Here is a 16195-nt window from a genome sequence, read left to right as displayed (position 1 = left end):
ATGTTCAAATCTAAACAAGGATAACAATATCTTAAGTGAATTTAATACATATGACTTGGAAATGTCTAATGTTTGATTTCTTCTTATTTAAAGCGCTGTTGGTTTTGGAGAGAGAGAGAGAGGAAATCAAAGCTGCAGTCTTTTTGTTTAGTTTCTGCTTTATAGCTGTTCCCCCCAAAAGAAATCTCACTTTTCTAATACAATTAAGTGTGTGGAGCTGTTATTATTAATCACCACAGCAAGACTTACAAGAAGGAGTTTTCTGTTTGGTAGTGCTTATACAGTATGAAGTGCAATGGATGTAGGGGCTCTGGCTGTTGTCCCAGAACAAGTAGCTGAGGGTGGAGATGAAAAAGAAAGCTGCATGCATAGATTTGCAGTACTACAGGGGAGAAGGGGTCAAGATACTGCCTTGTCTAACCTTGGTATAACAAAAAAAGCTCCTCAGCTATACACAATTATCTCCCTCTTGAATTAAATAACTTTTGATTAACTAACTCATGGTCAACAGAACGGCACCTGGAGGTGAAGGAATGTATTGTTTTTTCTTCTTGAAATTTATTCTGGTGGTTCATCACCTTCACCATTTAAAAGTTGTATCCTCTAACAGCTTAAGTTTCCTAGCTTTAATTTCTAGTCCTTTCAGGTACTGTACCTGATTGATCCTTATCCTGAACTCCTCGGCCACCATCACCAAGAAATCACTGTTGTATTTCTGAAGAGGTTCACCTACTCTGCAAATAGGGTGTGTGGCCCTTGCTCCTACATTGCTCAGAGCATCTCCTTCTTCTTCCTTTCTACTGGCTTGCCATTTTTTCAACCTTTTAGAAAATTTTAACAGAATTAATTTTAGTTTTAATTCCAAACCACTAGCCAAAACACTGCATAACTTCCATTTCTGTAGCAGTGTCTGGTACTGCCACGTATCCCCACCTCTGAGTATTAGTTCCCATATATAATTGCTGTCTGAGCTCTATCTGTTAGCTGGCATTTAATCCAGTTAATTGTGTGCTTTAATGATATTGAGTAGTTTGTATTTAACTTTTTAAAAATCAGGATATTTTAGATTACTGTCATATAAATCTTAAGGCAGTATTTCATCCTTTAAACTGCTTATATCCAGAAAACTTTTAGCCTCCTCCATTAATTCAAACTGGCTTGAAAAGACCTATTTTCACAGTTGAAAATGGCACCTTTGAAGATGAAGCGGGTATCAGCATATATCAAGAACTAACATGAAGCTTTGGTATAGGGGTCATGACCTGATTATCTTGTTTATGTGTATAAAGAAGAAAATTGAACCTACCGATGTATGTAATTTGTACTTTAAAACAGCCAACTACCTAATGTTAAAGCAATATTAAGAAGGAAATCTATTACACGCAGAAACATGTGTGACCCCTGAAATTTACTGACAGCTTTCCAGTGGATTTCCAAAAGGTGCAATCCTGAAATGGAAAGCAGTGAGTGTACAAGTTGAAAAAAAGCCAACAGTATTTAACAGGAAAAATTAGAGCAAGCATGAAGCCACTGACATGCCTGTCAAGGTTCAAGGAGTTCAAGGGGTGTCTGGATGATGCTCTTAGTCATATGATTTAGTTTTAGATATTTTTTGTGAGAAGCAGGGAGTTGGACTCCATGATCCTTATGCGTCCCTTCCGGTTTGAGATATTCTATGATTATATGAAAAGGATTCTAGCAAATAGAGTTCCAATAAATAGAGTTCAGAAAAGGAGAAGAGAATGAATCTGAGCAGACAGCCTGAGCAATCATAGGGCTGAATGTCACAGGCTGCTAGGGGTCAAAATTCAAGGACAAACCTAAAAAATCAGGAGTGGTAACAAAACATTTTCTGAGATCATTTGTGGTAAGGATCCATAATATATGCTAATGAATAGACTAGAAAAGCTGATGTTGTCCACATGAGATATGTGGACTAGGACTAGTTCTTGATTTGGAACCAGATTAAAAGGTTTGGATCTGGTTCGGTTTCATTTTAATTTCAGGGGGAAGAGAGAGTATTGCAAGAGTTTTACAAATGTATTCAGCATCCAGATGAAGCAGGCTGCCAATCTTGCACTGAAGTGATAGCACACCCTGTCAACTCAGAAGCCATCTGTTGTTACACCACAAGTGTGGTTGATAACTGTTTGGTTTATTAAGATGTAAACATTTTTTGTTTCCACATGAAAAATATATAGTATATGTTTTGCCTTTTCTGCATTTTTTCAACATCATTTTTTAAACAGCATTGCAAGTTACGGGCTGTGCCTTGAGTAGGATTTAAATGTTGGAAATGAAAAGTTCTACTTTATATTACAGCCTGATTCATAGAGTTGATGTATTTTATAGGTAGTATTTTTTTTTTTACAGTTTAATATTAAAATTATTATCAGTTTTAGCAATACATAACTTATTAAGCAGCTGTATTCTATATGCTTTATTACTAAGCATTTACTGAGACATTTGTTGACCATTGGAAGGTGCTCTAGGAACTGTTAGTGTGTCAATAAGAACAAAACAGATGTTTTGGTTGCTTTATATTTATTTGTGGAAACAGCTGATGGTTGGTTGGTTGTATCAGCTTATTTCTGTCATACCAGAATTTGTGGACAGTTACAATTATTTGTCCAATAATAACTGCTTTATCATTAATGCCTTTAACACACGGGAAAGGCATAGAAGGAACGTGAATGTAGCATCTTACAATTATTGTAAGTCTTAAACAAGTCTTGCCTTCACAGATATAGAAGGAACTGTTGCAGTGGGACATGCCACAAGACAACTGAAGGAGCTGAACCTGCAGCCTTGTGAAGCCAAGCCTGTGAGAAAGATGAGCATTTTGCAGTGTAAGACAGTGGACAAGGACATGTTTTCTTCAGCTAGGAAAAGTGACAGTCACCAACAGCTATGTGGAGCAACATCTGCTGACTCTCTGGAACTTCCACAGCCAACTGTCCTGGGATGCTCCAGCCAGAAGGATGTTCCCCAGACTTCAGCTGGTTGCAACAAGGAAAGGAAGAAGTCTGAAAGGATGCCCAAATGTCAGAATGATGTCAGAGAGCATGTTGCTGTGGTAGCAGCAGAGGTGTAAGAGAAGTGTTGTGAGGTGGTGGGCCGTTGACCAACCAAGCTTTGCCTGGCTTGCAGTCAACATGAAGCTGAGTTTTTTGTCTCTGTAGTCACGATAAAACATACACATATTAGCATGGGGAACCAGATGGCCACATGTACAAGTGTTTACCTGGATCTGCAGCGAACTGGGAGACTCTGGCCATGTGTATGATGATGACCTTTCTTACCTTCCAAAACAGGGTGTGTGTATCCAATCTGCCTGTTGAGAAGAGTCCTTCTGACACCTCTAAAATTCTCTCCAAGAGTTTTTTAGGGGAGTGCTAGCTGGTTAGCTAGGTCAGCTTTGAGATTACATTCAAAAGCATTCAAGGATTTACCTAAACAATTCGATAGTGCAGATGATCAGATTTCTGATACTTTTATATATTAGCATTGAGGTAGTCTTAGTGTCTAGAGCAATGCTGATTGGTATATGTGCATATAAACAAATACATAAGAATTTTCCCATTTCTTCAATGAAGCTTTTAGTTTCATTCAAAGAACCTCACTATGTGCATAACTATTTTCCTTTTCCTGAGAAAAACCCCTTGTATTCAACTTCCATCTCATTGTGATTTGATTAAATGCTTCCATTCCTTCCTAGTTAAATCTGTGTTTGTTGTTTTTTTGTTTGTTTGTTTTTTAATTAAAGCATTTTGCCAAGTTAACTCTTCACCATGGCATTGATTTCTAACACCCTTAAATCACTGGCTTGTTAGGAACACTACTTTTTATGAATTGTATTAATAATGATGATGTTTATCAGTTGCTCAGAGAATTCCTCTGTGCTTTGCTTTACTGACCTGGAAGATGAGGAACTTTATTATGCCCTCAGTGTACCATAAAATTCTTGGTTACAAGGTGTCGTGGTGGCAAAAGATAAAATTTACACCCTTCTACATTAAAAATACTTCAGCAGGAAGATGAGGTTTCTGGCCAGATCCACAGTGGAAAAGAAGGTAAGAAACCTTGATTTTTTAATTATTCTCTCTTTCTTTCTTTCTTTCTTTCTTTCTTTCTTTCTTTCTTTCTTTCTTTCTTTCTTTCTTTCTTTCTTTCTTTCTTTCTTTCTGTCTGTCTGTCTGTCTGTCTTCCTTTTCTGTCCTGTTGTCTTCCTTCCTTCCTGTCTTCCTTCCTGCCTTCCTGCTTTCCTGCCTTCCTGCCTTCCTTCCTTTCTTCCTTCCTTGCTTCCTTCCTTCCTTCCTTCCTTCCTTCCTTCCTTCCTTCCTTCCTTCCTTCCTTCCTTCCTTCCTTTAAAGAAATAAAACAACAACAAAACAACCATAAACCAGTTCACTTCAAGCTGAAGGTGCTAAGGTGCAGATTCTGGTTGGTGAGCTACACAGTTTTCTAGGCACAAAAGTAGATTCACCAGCATTAGTTCCTGTACTATGTTGTGTTTATAAGCATCATTTTCAGGTGAAATCAGACTGATTCCGTACTGAGATAGGCTTCTGGCTGATGGCAGAGGAGCTTCTCTGGCTTGAGATAGTTGAGGATGAGAGCCTTATATTATTAACAAGTGTGAGATCAGCCTTTCTGACCTCTTCCATCATATGGAAAAGCAATTTGTTACAGTATTTTCTGCAGAGGCAAAAATACTCTTTTATGTCCATCACCCCTAAGGCTCATGATTCAGGGTCCAAATAAATAGACATACCTTGCAGACACATCCAGGTTTGGTTAAATGATTTGGAGACCCTTCCTTTACTGCACACCTGATACCAAGTTTTAGTTGCTTCCACATGGTAGAAGATCCTTTCCTTTCTGAAGAAATACAATTGCTACATCCCCTGATCCCCCCTTCAGTAGTTCTACTCCTAGTAAGTGACTCTATCACATTCAAGACCAAGTCAAGACCCTTAGTCTTTGTATTGTTGAGTTCTCCTTAATCCTTACACTACAATTAGGACAACAGTGGTTTCTAGCTATGCATGGATATTTCATGGGTAAATTTGTGCACTGAAACACGCCTTGATAGGAAGACGTTATAAATTCCAAAAGCCAGGGTAAGGGCAGGGTATGGGTGCAGTGGAAGGAGCAAGAGGAAGCCAGAGGAACTGGGATTGTTTAGCCCAGTGAACAGGAGGCTCAGGGGAGACCCTATCACTCTCTACAACTACCTGAAAGAAGCTGAGGTGGGTGTTGGTCTCCTCTGCCAACTAACAAGCAATAAGACAAGAGGAAATGGCCACAAATTGTGCCAAGGAAGGTTTAGGTCAGATATGAAAAATTTCTGCACCAAAAGGGTGATCAAACACTGGAACAATGCTTCCCAGGGAAGTGGTAGAGTCACCATCCCTGGAGGTATTTAAAAGATGCGTAGATGTGGCACTTTGGGACACAGTTTAGGATTGGGCTTGGCAGTGCTGAGTTAACAGTTGGACTCGATGACCTCAAAGGTCTTTTGCAACCTGAACAATCCTATTCTATGAACCCACAGTGTGATGTGTGAGTTACCCATACGGGGTGGGGTAGAGAGACTTGAGCAGCCTGAATTCTGGCTCAGCAGCAGAGCATTCAGCTGAATACAGTTCACTTTAATGCTGTCAAAGTCTAGCTTCTGTGAGGACACATAAAAAGACAGCAGCAAGATTTCAGCTCAGTTTTTCCAGGGAGCCTATAGGCTTGTCGTGGCATAGACTCATGATCTAGCGCAGCCCACACTCAAGCTAGCTGCGCAAGGGATGCTAAGCCCTTTCAGCAAATTTACTTGGGCTTAGCAAAGTGCTAACTTCCCCGCATTGAATATCAAGGAAACTTTCAAAGTGCAGGCAAAATAAATGTAAAAGTCTCTGCATCTGCCTGTGCAGATTCATCCTCTGAGACCCAAAGTTTTTCTTGACAGTCATGATAAATGTCAGTGAAATTTAACAAGTTTGACTCCACTGCAGCCAATGGCAAAAATTTCATTGTTTGCTGGATCTGGGGTTTCCACATGCTAACTTTTTTCTGTAGCCTGCCCTCTAATTGCACTTGGGTTTCTCTATTGATATAAATTAGAATGTAGGAGAAAGGATGCCTTATTTTTAGCCAACCTTTCCAGGCTTGTCTGAATTCCTAGACAACATGTGGTCAAAATTATTCTTCTTCCTTTCCCCTCCCCCCCCCCACCATTTTGTGGAAGTCATATTTTTTTTTCTCTAATGTCTGATGTGCAGGAGTGCATTACAGACAAATTTGCCTAAGGCTTTGGGCCAGGGTGGATGAGACTTCACGAAGATACAGGAACAGGCACATGGATGGAAAAAAAGAAAGCCTGTGAAAAATTAAAATGACAAGCCTTGTTAGGGGGCAGAGATAACTGGTGATGTAGTAAAATTAATTACAGTCTGGGCTGAACGAATTGTGTGCCTAAGACAAAATTAAAAAAAAAAAAAAGAAAAAACAAATAACAGCAATGAGATTATAAACCCTTTCATCATCTCTATATGGTATAACTCCCAATCCCTATTTATTATGACATTTATTATGGCATTTATTTCTTTAAGATGAGAAGTATAAATGGCAAATAAAGGAGGCAAGTGTCCGGTCAGAAGGCTTTTCTCTGAGCTTCTGATTCTGCAATGAATAGCCTTATTAAGAGTGAAATTACACTCCAAAAAATCTTCAGTGGACTAGGGACTGTGAGAGAAAACCTTCACTGGATCAGGAAAGCTGCTTGATGAAACACTCAGAAGCTGATTATGGTTACTTATTATACAGATTCACAGGCGGTTTAGGTTGATTTGGTTTTTTTTCCCCCTCATTATGCATTTTCTAGAACTTGAAATTATTCCAGCTTTGTACTTTCTAAAATGTAGGAAATGTTGGGTGGTGATTTGTTGATCAACATTACAAAGGCAATTTGCAAGAGCAAAAGCCAGATATACAATATGATCATTTCAAGATTCCAGAACACACCACCACACAGTGTCTGCACAGGAATTCCTATGGTACATAAGAGATGTGCGGTTTTGGGGTGTAGGGACAGGAGGTAGTGCTACCTGAGATGCAAGATTTCACATATTATGTGATGCAACAGGCAGCAATGAGGAACAATGAAGTTCCTAGGAGCCTGAGGTCAACCTAGGAAGCATCTTTGGTAGATACCAGAGTTGCTTCTCACTGGCTCAAACATCTGTGTATGTGCAGGTCTCAAGATGCCAAGAAGCTATCAACAGTTTGCTACTCTCTCATCAAGGCACTTCAAAATTTTCAATTTTCAAACAAAAGGGAACTAGAGTAACCATTCCATTAGTGAGTTTTCCAAAAAGGAAAACAGAAAGACATAGAGAAAGCATTATTTTTTAAACTGGAAGTTGATGTGTGTTTTGAAGGAGGATTTTTTGGGAATGTATTTGTGCTCCCCTTTTGCTTTCTTTTCCTCTTTTCTCTCACATTCTGACCAACAAAGAGGAGAAAATGAGTTCGGAAGAAAGAAAGAAAAAAACCAAATGCAAAAACACAACACTCCCCACATGATTGAAAAATAAAACATTATAAATTGTTCTTTGTCCTTAGCTTTATGCTCAAGGTGAACATTTTAGAACAACAGAAAAACAACACTGGAAGACAATGTTAAAGAAAAATCTGACACCTATTTGATCTTCTGTTCCTTTCTCTTGGTCTCCAGCTCAGTGAATCATTTTCTCCCAAAATACTCCCAGCATGTTGTCAACTTTGTCTCAGATATTTCAACTCAAAGCTTTTTCCTCATTACAAGTAAAAAGAAAAATATTCTCTACTACTGATGAACCTGGCTCAATTTACAGTTATGAACAAAGGCCATGGCAGAAGATTGCATGTAAGCTAGGTAAACCTCTGAATAGCTTCCATGTTGCGTCAGAACAGACAGTGGTCTGGCTGCGGTGTTGGATACATGGGGAAGAGTATAAGAAAAAAGCAAATATGAATGACCCTTTCCTGGAATTTATTTTAAGAAAGGAGAGACTTCCAGGAATGATGGTTGCACCAAACAGCCATCAGATGGACATGGTGTCCCTGAACATTTTCTGAAAGTGTAGCATTAATATCCTGTTATACTGAATTGTCTATATACTATGTGAAAATATAAGTTACTTCTGCTTTTATTTAAAGAGCTCTGCCTGATATTTTCCAGGTTTTGTTGCATGACAAATGGGTAGTAATGCTTATTCACCTTGGTTTTGCAGATGTCCCACACATTATTTATCACTTTCCAAGTTCTGTGGGAATCCTGTGGGATTCAAGGATCTGGATTAAAATTCAGCTGAACAGATAAGGGGTAATACCCCATAGGAAAAGAAGAGAAGGAGAATATATACTCAGTCCTTCTGCAAAAGACCTCTCTCCCTCTGGATTTTTCCATTTCCCAGATGCTCACTGGGACCTTGATCTTTGGTCCTTGATTAGAAACCTAAATTCAGGTGGAAAAAATTAGTGATGAAAGAGTTTAATACTAAACCCAGCCACTTTAATTTGGGATCACAAAGAAAAGAACAGGAACAAGTGACATGGCCAAGAGAGTGGTGTGTAAAAGGATCTCTGCAGCAGCACCAAGGAAGGTGGACTCAAGCCAGATCAGGTTGTGTTTGTCAGAGATAGGAGCTACATGCAAGCTGAGCATGGAGCATGAGCTGAAATGCTCTGCTGCTTAGGGTGTAGGACATCTCATCCACTTTGCAGTAGGTCATTTGTCCATACTCAGGGACAGGCTAGGTGTGGTTGGATTAAATTGTGCTTTCCCTCCTGATACACCTCTGTGTTCCTATGCATATTAAAGATGAAGCCAATGCCCGACACGCCAAGTCTCACAGCCATCAAAGGGAATGATGCTAAAAATATCCCACCCTTGCTCTCCCTCCCCCTCTCGACTGTCTTTCCATGTCTAGGTGCTGACAAAAGTTATTTGTCGTATTCTCTTCATTCAGTGAGTGACAGGAGACTGGTGTCAAGTGAGAAAATGAAATGTAAATTTTATTAAACACCTTCTCATCTCTGTGTATCAATCCAGATTCCAGCCTAACACAGCAAATCAAATCCTGTCTTCACCAGGCCTGAGGGCACACAAAGAATCATTTCTCCTTAATACCATTCCCTCCTAGTAAAATATCTTTCTGTTTAGTAAATGAAAATTTAAAATGCAAACCCTATTTTAATCCCAGAGAAAATATGTGCTTCGCAGGGAGAAGGATGTTATTTTCATTCTGTTATGCCTCATGCTTTCTTCTTGTTTTCAGACACAGCAATGATGATCAGCTGAAGCACAGATTGCAACTCCCTTTTAAGACTTGCCCATTGGGACTTTTTATCTTCGTGTCCACCATTGGGCTTAGTAGCTTACTAGTCCAATGATGATACAGTATCCACTTGTTTAATCTAAAATTGCATGGTAAATTATATGATGAACTGAAGTCTGAAACATGATTCCCAAGCTAAGGGCATCAGAAATTCTTTGCTGTGGGTCCTAATGCCTCTATTTTTGCCAGGATGTGAGTCTTGGTCCATTGTGAGAGGTTAAATTGTCAGAAGAGGAAGCTTTTAATTCAAGAATGCTCGTTGCTGAGCACAATCATGGTTGATTTGACTTCATTGATATTCATAGACAGAGAATAAAATAATCTGTTTCTTTTGGTAACCATGTGAAGAAACTAGTATCTGCTTATCCAGGCTGTGTAGAGGTCTAATTAGGATGGAGACAATAAATATAAGAGATAAACCCTGAACACAAGACAGATTTTTCTTTACTCCTAAGAGGTGTCACTGGAGAATATTTTTATCAAAGTCACTGCTTCACCAACCCTCCATCTTTGTGTGTGATACTGAAAACACTGGACCATTCTGCTCTGAGATGTTCAATGGAGGAGCAAAACCAAAACTGCCTACCTTTCATCTACACCTGAGGCAGCCCCTAAAAGGTTACAGTGACTCAGGGTTTGGGCATCTAATGGTGCTGGAATGTAACTGCAAGGTCAGTCAAAGTTCCCATCTTCCAGGTCCCACAAGAATTGTCTAACCACTTCATTTCAATGAGGCTGAGAGTCTGCGCAGTCCCCAAAAAATCTGGGGGGAAAAAAAAAGTAATAATTCTAAAGAAAATGCTTTCATAATTTCTGATACTCTTTTTTAAATTCAAGTTTTCTTTTCAAAAGGATATCATAGACTCCTGCCAGCCCCAATTACTGCTTTTCCTAACCCCTTCTGGAGGAAAAAGCTATGCTGTTGTCCATGAATCAGGGATAGAGGACATGAAGCAGGGAAGAGTTAAACAGCTCAATAAAGCTTACACTAGGAACAAGAGGAAGAGGAATCAGAAAAAACACCCATTTCCCTTGGTTATCTGCCCTCAAACAAATTTACTACACCGTTTTTGTTATCTAAGCCTGTTTCAGAGAGGAAAATGGAGACAGGCAACACTGAAAAAGTAATTCAGGGCAAGACTTTCAGCTTATGCGTTAGGTTGGATATCAACTGTCTTCAGTTCAAGTCTGCATCCTGCCACCAATTCCCTTCTCCAACCGTAGGCCACTCATTTAACGTCTCTGCCCCTCAGCTCTTCACATGTAAAATGAGAATGCTAATACAGCTTTTCTTCATACCTCAGTCCCCTTTGCCCACTCAGGCTTCAGGGTCCTCAGCACTGAGGCTGTTTCTAATTATTTTCCAAGTGCAGTTCAATCCTAGACATTGAAACCGCCCTTGAAACAGAAGAGTAATAATAGTAATAGTAATAAATAGTAATGGTGATCGTGATAGAGATATAAATACAGAGGTAGAATTATAGAAATAGAAATAGAAATGGAAATAGAAATAGAAACAGAATTAGAAATAGAAATAGAGTTAGAATTAGAAATAGAAACAAAGTACACCTAAAACAGTTTCACTTGCAAGGTGCTGAGGGTTAAAGAAAAAAAGGAAAAGTGCAGTCCATGCAGAAAAGCTGTCATGTCACACAAATTGTCAGCTTCCCTAATATCGCCAATCCCTCCTCCGCCTCACCAACTTAAATTCTCCCATGCCTCAAGGTAGATGGCTGTTGGGACTTGGAGCTCTAGGTACATCCACACCGAGATCAGTCATTTTACACTGCCAGTGGGCTTCTTTACTATTCTAATACAGAACCAATTGCACACTATGACTAATAATGTTGGCTGTCTGAAAGAATTATTTATATAGAGACTGAGAAAGGCCTCCTTGGATTTCTAGACAGGACAGTCATGATCAGGAGAGAGCAAAGCATAAAATAACTTCAGGGCCACTTCAGACTGCCGTAGTCTCCAGGAGACAAGCTGACAATTGGTGCTTGAATTTGAAGCTGCAGATGTATATGCTGTGGCAAACCTTATTCCCTAGTATCCTAGAGTCCCCCATACTCAGAAATAAAGAAGGGACATCTAGTGAATGACAGTCAACACAGGCTTATGGAAAATAGAACCTGTCAAATGAAATTGATAGCTCTTTTTCTGATGACATTACAAATTCAGTCAATAAAGCAGTATTCAAGCAATAGGTAAGGCATTTGACTTGGTATGTCAGGATATTTTGATTATAAAACTAGGAAAAATAATGCACAGAATTAATGTGGTGCATCTTAAGTGGATTAAAAATAGGCTGAAAGCCTCAAAATGTGTTTATAGTGGTCACTGCTGAACAGGTCTGTTTCTAGTCTGGCCACAGAGGGATCAGAGTTTGTCCTGATGCCATTTTATCAGTGGTTTATCTATATAAAGAAAGATCATCTAAAACTTGGTATTCAGCCAACTGGTTAATGAGATGGAGATTCAGGAGATGATAAATAAAATAAGAGGATAGATCACCTATGTTGTATGATCAGTGGATCAACTATGTTTAGACATACAAAGTACATTTTATTATAACGATAGAAAAATTATACTTAAGGATATGGCTGTATTTACTAGACAAAGTTTCTCTTCTGACAGCTGGTGACTGAAAACAGCTTGTTGTCATGATAGATAACAACTAAAGATGATTTTTGTCAGGATAAAGGTTTTACAAAAAAGCTAATGTTATTTTGCTTGCATAGACATAAAGCTTTTAAATAAGAAGAGGTTGCTTTTATTCTAGTACTGTTACTGCTTCTCTTTTTGATGTCTGAGGTTCAAGAAGTTCTTTGTAATTTTGTGGAGGGTTCACAAAGGAAACACAAATGGGGAACACACTTTGCCTAGCAAAAAATCTGGTATTTAAAACCAGCTGAAAATTAAGAGTCTTATGTAAGTTGGTCATCCAGGCTTTCTCTGTAAGCCCAACAGGTATGTGCAGCAGATGCCCCACCTTGCATGTCCTACTTTTATCTTAGTCTTACAGTGGAATAAAACACCTCTGAAAGCGCTGATCTTAAGACGTGGTGAGAGTCTAAAAATGTCTGTAGGTAAAACAGAATTTTGAATATAGCATTTTTATTGCATAGACAAAATAGAGAAGCTAGGCAAATTCAGAGTGGAAACACTGTGATGTTAAAAGTAGGGATATCAGTAAATAGCTAAGTGATTGTGGGATATCTTTACCACAGTTTTTGACTAGAAAACTAAATACTTTTGTTTAAAAACTTCCTTCCCTCTTTTGGAAACACTCTTCAAAGGTCTCTGAATTCATCTTTTCACCCACCATCAACCCTGACAGAAAAGAACAATGTGATCCCTGGAGAGAGCCCAGGAAAGGAAGCAGAGCAGCAAGGAGCACTTCTGATACCACTTTCCAGTCCTCTTTATCCATCCAGAGTATTTCCAACCCTCTAATACGAAGAAAATTTACATGTAATTTTTTCCTGTCTGCTTATGTCATCTTACAAAGCTTTCGTAAACAATCTTTGAAAGCTCTGAATGAATTATCAGGAAGATAAGACATGTTTTTCTTATGAATCTCAGGACTTGCTCCTCACAGTGTTCCCCCCAGTGTGAGAGATGTTTCCAATGAAGTGCTCAATGCTGTCTCTGAAGAAATGATAAGTGATGGGTGTAGCAGAAGGCGTAGCACCTGTGTCTCTTGGGCTGACTCCAGAGCCCATCCAAGTCCATTCTCTGGACATGCAGGTTGAGATAAGGTCTGAAATGTAAATGTGGTTAATTTACTGCTTATGTTTACACAAGCTATCATTCAAAACCATCCATTAGGTTAGCTCCTTCCCAGATCTATGGAGTACAAATAGTTGTGAAACCAAACCTGTGATGCCAAACACACCTCAGTAACTCAAAAAATGCAGCTTCAAATAACCTTTCACTTTTGTAAAGTTTATAAGAACTATGTACGCTGCACTGAGTATTATAATGGGCAGACTGGAAAGCCTGAGCTCAGACATAAAATTACTTTTCAGATGAGCTCTGTCCCTACTCCTTTCAAATGCACAAAAATTGGAAATACTCACTTGCATTAAGCCATCAAATTCCTCCTCTGCTCTACAAAGATGTGACACATATAATGCTCATTAATATTGCTTAATAAAATAGGCATATTACTAGGATGATTACAGATTAGAATCATATTCTTGTATTAAGATTACTGCAGAAACTAAGCCAGTACTGCTCTGATATTAATCACCGTAGATATTTCACAAATAAAACCCCCAAGACTATCCTTTAAAACCACTGCATACATATTCCCTGCACCTCTCAGGATGTTTGGTACTGTGAGGCAAATATCCTTCATCTCAAGGTTTATTTATTGGTTTATAATATTCCTGGGTTGCATAATAGAGAGATGTCTACTGATACTCTAGAGAAAGCAGGATTTCTCATGAATTTTATACACATAATTTCCTTTGGGAAGTGCTGAATATGATACCTCGTGAAGGACTCTGTGGAAAATTCATGTAAATAAGGCAAAATGGATTCATGGCTCCAGCCTGCGGTTATCTTGTGAACAGCATTTTGTGAAACGAAAGCACTGAGGGCTTAAAGTGTGGACATTTTCTGTACACACAATGGGCAATGGTTCATTAAAAGGACTTGCTGGTATGTGCTCACAACATGGCTGATGAAGGTATTCACAGAGATAAAGTTTTACCTTTCTGGCACCACATGAAAGACTTCCCTGCACTTTGCAGCAGTGAAGGTAGATCCGGTTTGGACTAATAGTTGTTGCTAGACCTTATCCAGGAAAGATCTAGTAGCACAATCATATTGAGGACTGCATGCTTTGTATGCCTTCTGCTTACACCTTCTGATCAGGGTTTTGCTCCATTTGGTGTGCATTTATATTGACCTTTGCAGTGATGCTTCTTGAACTTACACCTCCATAAACCGACAACTTTGAAAGTTCACTGGGAACAAGACCGTTTGTCCCATACAGCCAAAATCTCTGCTGCCTGTACCAAGCTCTGCTGGTCATGAACAACTTTCATGCTGCCCTGTGAAATCTCTCACTGCTGACAGTCCGACTCTGATTTTCTAATGTGCTTTCCAAACAATAATATCCACATTACCTCACAGATAAAAATGAAGACAGCCCCACAGTTTGGTGTGGGCAATGCAAGTAGAGATGAAGTGCATCAGTTTGCTCATAGGCACACAGAAGAAGGGCAGAAAAAAACAGCAGTTATGGGTTTCAGGGCATTAACCAGAGTTTCAGTTTTTCTGCTTAGCATCCATATTATTTAAATCTCCCTTTAGGAGAAAGGTTTGCAGTGTTATATTTCTTTCTATATAGCTGATGAGGGATCTAGAGAACTAATCTTATGATGATCTGCTGAGAGAACTGGGGTTGTGGAAGGAGGTTGTAAGGAGGTGAGTGTCGATCCCTTCTCCCAAGTAACAAGTGATAGGATGAGAGGAAATGGCATCAAGTTGTGTGAGGGAAGGTTTAGATTGGATATTAGGAAAAGATTTTTCACTGAAAAGGTTGTCAAGCATTGGAACAGGCTGCCCAGGGCAGTGGTGGAATCACCACCCCTGGATGTGTTTAAAACATTTGTAGATAAGGCATTTGGGGATGTGGTTTAGTGGTGGACTTGGCAGTGGTTAATCATTGGACTTGAGGATCTTTAAGGTCTTTTCAACCTAAATGTTCTATTATTCTATGACCTTTCCTATCTGACTTCGCCCTGATAAGCAGAATAATGGAAGAATAAGCAGAATATGGAAGATACTGATGTTCCATGATAGATTCCTAAGTAAGGATGACTAAAATTGTTCTTGGTTTGTTTTTTTTTTTCTCTTTACTTTGTGGAAAATTAAATAGATAGCTAATGTTCGCTTTCCAGCACTTTAGTGACAAAAAAATTTCCCATGTGTTAGATAGTTTTCTACCCAAATGGAAGGGCAGAGAAATCAATGGACTACGCACTGTCTGGTACACACACTCTTGGCTTGACTAGCAAAGATGAAGACATCTACTTTTACAAAAAGTTTTAGAAGTTTGCTGTTATTGCTAGAAGCCTTCCCACTGACATCTCTTCTGCTGAATGCAGGTGCAATTGCTTTTATTAATTATTGTGTCCACTGGGTGAATGAAAAGAAGTGGTTTATCTTTCTTTTTGTCCATTCCATCGGTAGATACGCCTCCATCCACAGAAATGGTTTTTGACATATGTTGTCAGGCATGATGTCTCAAATAATTGCTTATTTCTGCCCATCTTCTCCCTCTTCCCCTCCCCTTCCTTCAAAAAAGGACTCAATGATATATATTCAAAAGCAAGGGGCACTTTCTGAATTGTACAAACAATGTATTAAAGGAGAATTTCTTTCAGGAGGAACCATATTTCTACTTTTTGCTAAAGATCCTTCCACTTTAAAACAGTAAAAGTACAGACAAGTCTTGAACTTCTGGTGCAGAGTAATGTGTCCACGTCTGTCGTAAAAACATCTAAAAAGATAAAAACAAAAAAAAATTTACAAATATTCAAAAATTATTTAGAATAACAGGAGACTGGATTTTTTGGGGGTTTAATCTGTGTAAAGGTCCTGTATATCTACATTTCATCTACTGGTGGGCAAGCAGAATCAAAACTCAAGATTTTGTCTCTAATGAGACCTCAAAATCTTCAATGCAACAGATACAACGTGAGTTTTGTTCCATCTAACAAAATATCTTCTCATGGCTTAAATTCCTATTTTCAAACTGCTGCCTGGAGACCAATGCAGTGGAGGAAAATAGAATAATACAG

General features: G+C 38.9%; 1 protein-coding gene across 3 annotated transcripts in view; it reads left to right on the top strand.

Annotated features, from left to right (window-relative positions):
* The window catches only part of PKHD1 (PKHD1 ciliary IPT domain containing fibrocystin/polyductin), a 244217-nt gene extending 240435 nt beyond the window's left edge, over positions 1-3782 (top strand). For 2 of the 3 annotated variants that reach the window (XR_003991946.1, XR_003991945.1), the window contains exon 65: positions 2745-3782. Coding sequence is in view for 1 of the 3 variants with exons in the window: in XM_030490172.2 (XP_030346032.1) it covers positions 2745-3094 (350 nt within the window). In the remaining 2 variants the exon portion in view is untranslated. The remainder of the gene's footprint in view (positions 1-2744) is intronic. The other variant, XM_030490172.2, reaches the window with a different exon arrangement.
* The last annotated feature ends 12413 nt before the right edge of the window (positions 3783-16195 follow it).

Source organism: Strigops habroptila, chromosome 6 (genome assembly GCF_004027225.2).
Source record: "Strigops habroptila isolate Jane chromosome 6, bStrHab1.2.pri, whole genome shotgun sequence".
NCBI lineage: Eukaryota > Metazoa > Chordata > Aves > Psittaciformes > Psittacidae > Strigops > Strigops habroptila.
Note: the sequence above shows the minus strand (reverse complement) of the source record. Positions and strands in the feature narration are given on the sequence as shown.